Below are 8,715 nucleotides of genomic sequence, written 5' to 3'. Positions count from 1 at the left end.
TTCCCCTGCCATATGCCTTGTTTTATGGTCTTTAATCTTTGTTCCCAGCCTATCCTCCTCCCCAACTTGCAGGCTTTGCCCACCCTCCCCAGAACTATTCTTATGCAAGATGGGGCACATGAAAGGGAGGGATTATTTTACCCTACTCTTTATCAGGTCACCCTCCCCTGAGTTTCTTTTCATGTGTCTCCACACCTTGAAATCTTCCCCCTCCTTCCTGTTGTGATCTCAGCCTTTTCCTTCCTGCCTGCTCTGGTGAATATTTGTAGACTCTGGCAACGAAGCATGCGGGCATAAAAAATGTCACATTCCGCCTTCTGCATGTGTAGATAGATTAAAAAAAAAATCTGAGGCTTAGTTATGTCTAGCAATTAACAAATAAAAAATCTGCAGTAGTGTTTTCATGGCAGGGGCCAGCAAAGAGCTTTGGCAGAAGGCCGTGCTGCAACGTAGGAGAACTCCCTTGGGGACGCGCCCCTCCCGAGCTCAGCAGAGCCGCCGCACTGCTGCGGGAAAAGCGGAGTGAAGCCACAGTATTCGGGTACTTCGGAAGCAGTCAGGTGCCAGAAAGTCGGGGATGGTGCTGATGAAAGCTAGAGGTGACTGGAGCTTTGAGGCTGTCCTAGTATGTACTAGGGAGAGGGCTGGCACCGTTTGCTCCGAGGGAGAAGGTCCCAGTGGGCTTACTCTGCCCTGCAGTGCTGCATTCTCCGCGCCGTGGTGGAGAGTTGGCCCGTCCCCTCTGATTTCGGACTGCTGCCTTGGGAATTTGCTTCAGCTATTTCCTGGAATATGAATTTGTTTATTTTCAAAGGAGAACAAACGTAAAACTCATACAGTAGCTTTGGGTAGGACATTTCTTTGTAGAGAAGTGATTTGGATCATTGAATTATTGCCCCTTTTTAAGAATTTAAGTACTTCTGAAGATTGCACAGAGCGTGAAAGCAGCGGGTAGCACATAAAAAGTACAACTGCAAGAAAGCTGTGGCCCTGATACCATGCCTTTTACTGTCATCTATGTCTCGTGAAATGTTTGCAAAGCAAGTACAAAATACTCCAGTTTTGGTCTGGGATTTTTTTCTCACGTACTCTCCTTTAACTGGAAGCTGATGTATCTGATTAGACTTTTTGCTGTAGTCTAGTATTTAAAGAGTGAATTAATCAACATAATCAACTACGGACCATAGTGATGTGGCTAACACACAGAGCATACCATCTTTTCACTGAGGTTCGAAGCACTTTAGTGGGTGATTCTTTTGGATCTGGTTTGATTAACTTATGACTTGGTCCTACAAAACCTGGGAGTATGCGCTCAGCTTTCTGTGGCGTGAGCCGTCCCGTTGCAGTAAGGCGCGAGCGTGCTCAAGTCACAACTCCAGCTCCATTTTCAGACAGAGCCTCATCCTGCATGGGTTAGGCACCCACCTCCCAAAAGTAAGGTAACATCTTTAAAAAGCCTTTTTCTAAACGGAAGAAGATGTTTACAGTGTTTCTCTTAGTGCTTAAATAAATACTTACTTTGTAAAAGACACTAAAAACCGGTCGCCTGAAGTACTTGAAAAAGTTAGTTTATTTTTTAAAGCCACAGGCAGCAGTTCATGGTGCTGTAGGAAATGCTAAGGCTATGTAGTCACCACTTTAAACCAAATCAAATCTCCCAAGTTGTTTTCTTTTTGTGCCTTTATTGCTTTTATCTCAAGAACAAAATGTACAATTAGGAACTTGAAAACTAATGTCCCGCCCCTCCGAACAATAGACAAACACAAAAGCAGATTTGAGCCCTCACTGATTGACATCCCAGTTCTGCAGTCAGTTACCCGGGTGCGAGAATTTATTCGCCCCAAGCGCTTGCACAGGAGAGCGCGAATCCTAGCCCTGCTCGGCCGTTCGTGGCTGAGCCGCCCCGCCGCTTGCAAAGAACGACGGCACGGTCCCCGCGTTCCCCGCGCCAGCCGCCTCCCATCGGTATGCGCCTCTACGCGCGGCAGCGGAGGCGCTCGCAGCCCCTGCGGTGCCGCTCGGTGCGGGCGGCGCTGCCGGCGTGTGGCGGCCCCGGCCCGCTCCGCTCCCTGCGTTTCAAACCGCCCCCCGCGCTCCCATAGGCTGCGGTGGGCCAGCAGCCGCTCGGCCCCCGCCACCGGTACCCGCCGCCCCGACCATCGCGCGGGGGGAGCCCGGCGGCGGGCCAGGCCTGGGGGCGCCCCCGCGCCGCGGGGCGGCCGGCGGGGGCTGCGGGGCCGGGGGCTGCCGCCCCGCCGCCGCCGCTCCGGCGCCGTTCGGGGGGCCCGGGCCCGGCGGCGGGGCGAGGGGGGGCGGCGGGGCGGGGCGCTCCCCCCGCGGGCGGGATGGGCCGTGCCGGCAGTCAGACATGTCAGTGGCTGCGCGGGGGGAACGGCACGCGGCAGCGGCCGGGCTGGGGGGAGGCGCGCGGCGCGGCCGCTGAGGGGACGGGCGGGCAGAGGGCAGCGGGGCCGCTCCCGCCCTCCGCGCCCCGGCAGCGGCACACCGCGCGGGCTCGGCGGGCTCCGGCGTGCCAGGCGCCGCTGGCCGCCAGAGAGAGACCGGACTTTTATCAAACTTGAGCGTCCGCTCCTCTTCCTCTTTCTTCTTCCCTCCTCCCCCGTCCCCGCCCCTTCCTCGCCGCCCTTCTCCTCCTCCTCCTCCCCCCGCGCCCTGTAGATGTTTATTCGGGCAGCTGCGTGAGGCGCGGGCGGCGGCGGGCAGTTTCTCTCCCCCAGCCTGAGTAGTTGCAGGCGCGCACGCACTCGCCTTACTCTGGGGGAGAGAAGGAAACAAAATGTCTGCCAGGGCCGCGGCAGCTTCCACTAAGGTAAGGCTCAGCCCCGGGGCGGCGGCACTCCCTCCCCGCTCTAATCCCTACCGTCCCCCCAGCGCGGTTGTGGCGGCGCCGCCTTGCAGCCGCTTGCTGCGCTGGGGAGCCTGTGCCCCGTCGAGCCCGTGCCCCGGCGGTCGCGGCTTCCCTCGCCCGCTCCGGGGGCGCGGGCAGCTCGGGGGCCGCTCGGCCTGAGGGGGTAGGCGAGGTGGGCTGGGGCCTCCCACCCGCCTCCCCTGGGCGCCCGGCGAACCTCCCGCCTGCCGGCCGCGCCGAGCGAGCGCGCAGGTGGCCCGCAGCCCCCTAGGTCTGGGGTCGCTGCCCCGCCGGCCGCCTCCTGCGGCGCTCCCCGCCCGCCTACCTGTTGGACGTGCGGCGGCGCCCAGCTGGCGGGCGGGCGGGGAGCGCCGCGGGCGCCGGGCCCCGGTGGCGGGACGGGTCCGCGCCGACCCTGGGCGCGCTCCCACGAGCGGGGCCCTGCCTGGGCGGGGGTGGCCCACCCCGTCCGGGAGAAGCCCCCGGTGGCGGCCGGAGCGCGGTCTCGCCGGCTGCGGGGCAGAGGCGTGTGGGCGTGCGCTGCCTGCGCGCTGGGGCAGGCCGTGCCCTTTTGTTCCAGGCTGAAGAGTCGGATAGCAGTTAGGAAAGGTTTAACCGGGAGAGTCCAGTACTGCAGGATTTTTCTGTAGCCGCTGAATCAGTCGGGAATGATTGTTGCTGACATACGGCAAACAGATTTGGGGCGGCAGTAATCCTTCAGAAACTTGTGCCGGTCCTCCACCTGATCCGTAGGTGTTTGTGGTGCAGGTGCACGTTGTGGGGTGTGTACTCTGACCTCCCGTAGCACTGCCGTGGCGGTGAGTAATGCTGAACCTCCCCGAGGGAAAGAGGTGGAGTTAGGAATGCTCAACAGGTTATTTTTCCTTCGTGTAAAATTAAAGGTTTGCTTTGAAACTAGTTTGAATTTAGATTTCGAACTAATTTTTCGCTGTGACTCTTGAATAGCTGCCCTGGCTTTCAGCGTGACAAGTTCTCATCGTGTGTTAGTCGGTGTTGCTGGAGCTCGGCTTAGTGGTGTTTGCTCTTGAGTGAAACTATGTGGTTTCGGTCTGATGTTACTTACTGGTATGCACTTACTCAGAAGTGATACTCTGCAGGCTGAAGTGAAATACACACCTTACTGCGTTACTACTGAAAAACTTCAGACTAGAAATACTATGTTACTGGTAAACTTACTAGTTGTAAGATATTTTTAGCTGTGGCGATTTTATCAACTCCAAAGTCTGAATTTTACTTTCAAGGTGTAGTCAAGGCGACTTCAGCTTCCAGAGTGTGATTTAAAAAACTTAAATGCCAGTGTTGACCTACTGAGTTGCATGCCCCTTTCTAAGTATGCTTTCAGAGATCTTTTATTACACTTTAACATATACGTGCACATATTTCAACAATAAATGAATACAATTGGAGAAGTAATTTATTTTGGGTGATATTTCAAGCTGGTGGTATCACCTAGCTACAGAGACAGATACTTTTTTCTCCTATTCAAATACACTTATATTAACAACAAACAGGACTTGAAGATAAATGTTGTCGTTGCTGCTAAAAAGAATAGTGTTGTGTTAGAATTCTGCTACATAAGGAATTGTGAGAAATTGTATCAGCTTAAATTTTGCAGATTTTCTCTTGTATAAAATGAGGGTGCAAGGTTCCCACTTCCAGTTCAAAATACTCTCTTAAAAGATAGCTATTTTGTGAGGCCGTGGAAAAATATGACCTTCCACACATGCATGCAGTGTCTTAATTTTTTTTTTTTAATACAGAAGTATTATCTATTCTGACTGTAGGTTGGTGTAAAATTGAAAGTTGTATCTTACCATAGCAGTTATTTGAAACTTCTTCCAGACCATGGTCATATCAAATTGGCCCTTCGAGGATGTATACAGTATTAGGCAAACCAATTATACTGAAAAGTATGTTTATTTAAGAATGCTGCAAAATATAGTCTCCCTTGGGTTTAACTCTTCACTGGTATACTTTCAGATTTTATAAAAATCTTGTATTTGAAAGAGTATATCTCTTTCTTGGGGAAAAAAGTAGATTTTATAAGTTCTGTAACATTTTTCAGTGTAAATTCTTATAGTCTTTTGTAGTAGCCTTTATCAAAGTTATTTCTTAGCTTTTTGATCTTGATCACAGAAATGTCTTTAGAGACTAGAGTCTTATGCATACAGTTCATATGAATTTCCTTGTCAAAACAGAAATGCTTTCAGTAGATGGGTAGTGTTATTTCTGCTTCAGCCATTAGTTCCTGGGCTGCTCTTTGTATAGTTTCAATAGTTGTAGATACGGGGATTATAAATATTTTAGAAATACTAGCATATTGGAGGACTTCTGTGTTCAAGTTGCAGATCTTGTTTCCTTCAGTGACCCCTTCGGACATAGTATCCGGTTTCTCATTTTTGGGGTTGTAATGCATTAAAAAACCCTCTGTGAATGGTTTTCTCTTACTAGTTATTTAACATACTTTTTAGCCTTGTGGGCCTTGTGTCCATGTCCACATTTGGCTTGGCAAACTTGACCAGAAGAGAACTAAAAAAAAAAAATTTTTTTTTTAATTAGCTGGATAATTCTTGTATGTGTGGGAATCTTGGCTGGTATGATTGATTGTGTTATGCCCTATTATCAACAGTCTTTATGCTACCTTCCACTGCCCTTCAGTTTTGGTTACTTAACTTTTCCCTGCTATGCTGTAAAATAATGTGTGTTTATTAAGGTTTTAAATGCTTGCTGTAGCTGTTGGTTGTATACAATAGAAAACGGTGAGAGAAATGGAGTCTTGCTTGTAGTCTAATCTAGTGGTGCCTGTGATTGCAAAATGTAAGAGGCCTAATCTCTTCTGATGTCTTTTTGAACAATACTAATGCATGCTGTGGGAATGACTGTGTCAGGGTATTAGCAATGAGATGTAAAGCTTTCCACCTTTAAGCTGAGGGTTCAAATATAGTCCATGTTGGTTAAAAAAAAAATACAAATGCTTTTAAGTAGTAAATTGGGGACAGGACTTCTTGAATCCTTGAGCCTTTTTGAACGCCGAACCTGAGTTCTTGAGACTTCCTTCTAGTTTTAAATACATGCATAAAGAATTTTCCCAGTCTTTCACCTCAGTCCTGTAATTAATTGGATTTTGGTTGTTCTGTCTTTCTAGCTCCAGGCATGTATCTATTGTTTACCACTTCAATCAGAAGTTGAGAACTTGATCACTTTAACAGTGCAAGACTTGCTGACTGCAAGGACTCTTTGGTTTCCTCTGCTAGAGTGAATGACGTATAGTTTTCATAAATGTGGGTTAGCGTTCTACCCTAAATCCTACTTGGAGATGCCAGTGTATTTGTTTCTTGTAGAGGATATATGCACAAACTTCTAAAGTGTTTTTTAATGTGTTGTAATCTATGAGATAGCTAAGTTTGGAACAGTATTTTGTTCTTCCCATTTAAGTCTATATGAACACTATAATGTTAGATCAGTTATCAGGTTGTTGGTGAGGTTCTTCAACTATAACAACAAAGAAGAAATAAATACGTAGAAAATGGATGTGGAAGAAGTAACACCAAGTATGGAAATAAGCTGAGGATTTGGTTTAACATCAGAACCTACCTTCTACTTGGGGAAAAAAGATCCTGTAAAATGACTGTATTTAATTTTGATAGTGTTCCCATAAGTTGTATTTGGACCTTAGGAAATACTTGTTTTAATGTTTTGTTTTCAAAGAAGAAATTATCTATATAACTTAATATTTTGGGTTTGGATTTTCTTAAATTCTTCAGCTGTTACATTTATGACTATAGGCAGCTTCAGCTACCAAATGATAGTTTAGGTGCATTTTTCAGTATGAATTTTGTTGTAATGTGAGAAGAGCCATGAGCTCCACACTCTGTAGGTCATTATGAAGTATATTCTGGAGTTTGCTTCTGGTTCAACATGCAGCACAAAGATTACTGTAATGTAAACAGAGCTTGAAATCTGACTGTGCCTGGAATCTGGTTCCACCTTTATAGAGTGGAAAATCAGCAAGACCTTATCAGTGACCAGCTAGCTAATCTTTGTTTCAAGGAAAACATCTAGAAATGGGTTATTGTATGTCATAGGTATTTTAATGTGCACATTGTACTACTACTTATGTACTATGAGAATAGATATTGGGCTTCTGTCTATGCAAAAAAAAGTTCAAATCATGGTATTTTGAATTGGTGCTTGAAGTCAAGAGTGGTCATTAAGCTTGAGTATATGTCTGCGTTGACACTACAATGTACCATTGTGGTCAAAACTTTTTGGTATGAGAATGACCATTTGGTTTGACTCATGAAAATGCCTGATAAGTCCTCTACGTAAGATACTGAGTTGAAAACAGAACTGTGACTAGTGAACTATTCAAGCTATGAATTGTGCTAAATACTTTGGTTTTATTACTTGAAATGCTATGCAAAAGTATTGTCTATCTTGGGTCAAAGCACTCATCCAAAAACTTTGTATCAAAGTTGGTGAAGTTCTGACCAAGGACCCAACTGTTCACCCGTTTTGTTACAGGCCATGCCAATAAGCTTGCAGTCTGACATAGGATCCTCTCTTCTGTTTTTTCTCCTGTCCTCTGTAACTAGAGGAAAGGTGATGTCTTGTGTCTATTGAGGGGGCAATCAGATTACAGTCACAGTGTGGGGGGGAGAGTAGAGCTATATATGTGTCTATGTCAAAATTAATAGTCCCAATGTTTGGTTTATTAACACTGTGTCAAATTCTAAGTGTCTGTTTGAGTTAAGGGATAGTATTTAAAGCAAATGCTTATTGTTAAGTTTGTGGGACATCTGAAGTTATGTAATCTCTACAGCAAACTACCCTCTGGTTAAGACATCGGTCATTTATATCCCCCAAATTTTTCCTGGTTATCATAGTATAAATGCAACAAAAATTAATATGAAACTATGCTCAGTGTTTTCTCAGGCAAATATATTGCTAATGACTTCTTCACTGAATGTACTGATTAAGCAAACAGCCGTAGGGAAGTCTTAAAATGAATTCAGTGATTCTGTGCAGTGTATTTATGCTGAGTCCAAAAAGTCCTGAAATGAAAACATTGTCTTGTCTTATAATTATGCTATTTTAGGGACAGATTATTCAAATATGCGCTCTACGCTCATAAATAGTAGGGGTGCCCTTGTTTCAAGGGGCTGTGATGTGCTTCAGTGAAGGATCTGAGAAAATGGAGGAACACGTTCATCTGAATGCTGTAAGGTCCCGTGTGGGTCCCTTGGATCCTGCAGAGTAACAAGCACTGCTGAGGCCATGGGTGTAGTGACTTGTCCAGGGACAATGGTGTCTGCTTGGTTACCCACGGGACTTTCCTGCTGTGGTATATCCTTAGATAACTCCTTAAGCCACAAGTCCTGTGGACTGGTTGAGCTATGTATATGGGCTACTGCAGGGCTGGAGAACTGCCCCAGTGTGTGCAGGACTGGGCACTTTTCTCACGTTTGCTATTCCTAACTCTGTAGGATCTTCAGGAGCTCCCTAGAGTTGTTTTCTGCCTTTGCACAACAGGATTTATTTAGACACTTGGAAAAATTAAATATGTTGTAGGTGCTAAAAATGTAAATATTGGCTTTATGTTAAAATAGTATTTATTTTCTCAAGGATATCTGGTAATCTCTAATAGGATTCTTGTTTCCTAATCCATTATAAACAGATGTTCTACCCTTTTGTGGTGGGGGAGGGCAGCCTCAATTCAGTAAGATGATAGCAGTAAGGGAGTGTTGCGTTGGAGAAGTTCATGTTCTTACGAGAAGTGGGCAAGCGTACTATGACCCTTTTTGGCCCGCATAACTCATCATAAG

General features: G+C 46.7%; 1 protein-coding gene across 5 annotated transcripts in view; it reads left to right on the top strand.

Moving 5' to 3' along the window:
* The first annotated feature begins 2,376 nt into the window (after positions 1–2,376).
* TJP1 (tight junction protein 1) overlaps positions 2,377–8,715 on the top strand; it is a 75,686-nt gene continuing 69,347 nt past the window's right edge. For all 5 annotated transcript variants that reach the window (XM_075505844.1, XM_075505843.1, XM_075505842.1 and 2 more), the window contains exon 1: positions 2,377–2,830. In XM_075505844.1, coding sequence (XP_075361959.1) covers positions 2,798–2,830 — 33 coding nt within the window. In that variant the 5' untranslated portion in view covers positions 2,377–2,797. The remainder of the gene's footprint in view (positions 2,831–8,715) is intronic.

Source organism: Mycteria americana, chromosome 6, assembly GCF_035582795.1.
Source record: "Mycteria americana isolate JAX WOST 10 ecotype Jacksonville Zoo and Gardens chromosome 6, USCA_MyAme_1.0, whole genome shotgun sequence".
In the NCBI taxonomy this organism is placed as follows: Eukaryota; Metazoa; Chordata; class Aves; order Ciconiiformes; family Ciconiidae; genus Mycteria; species Mycteria americana.
The sequence above is the reverse complement of the archived record's forward strand: the minus strand, read 5'-3'. Positions and strand labels throughout refer to the sequence as shown.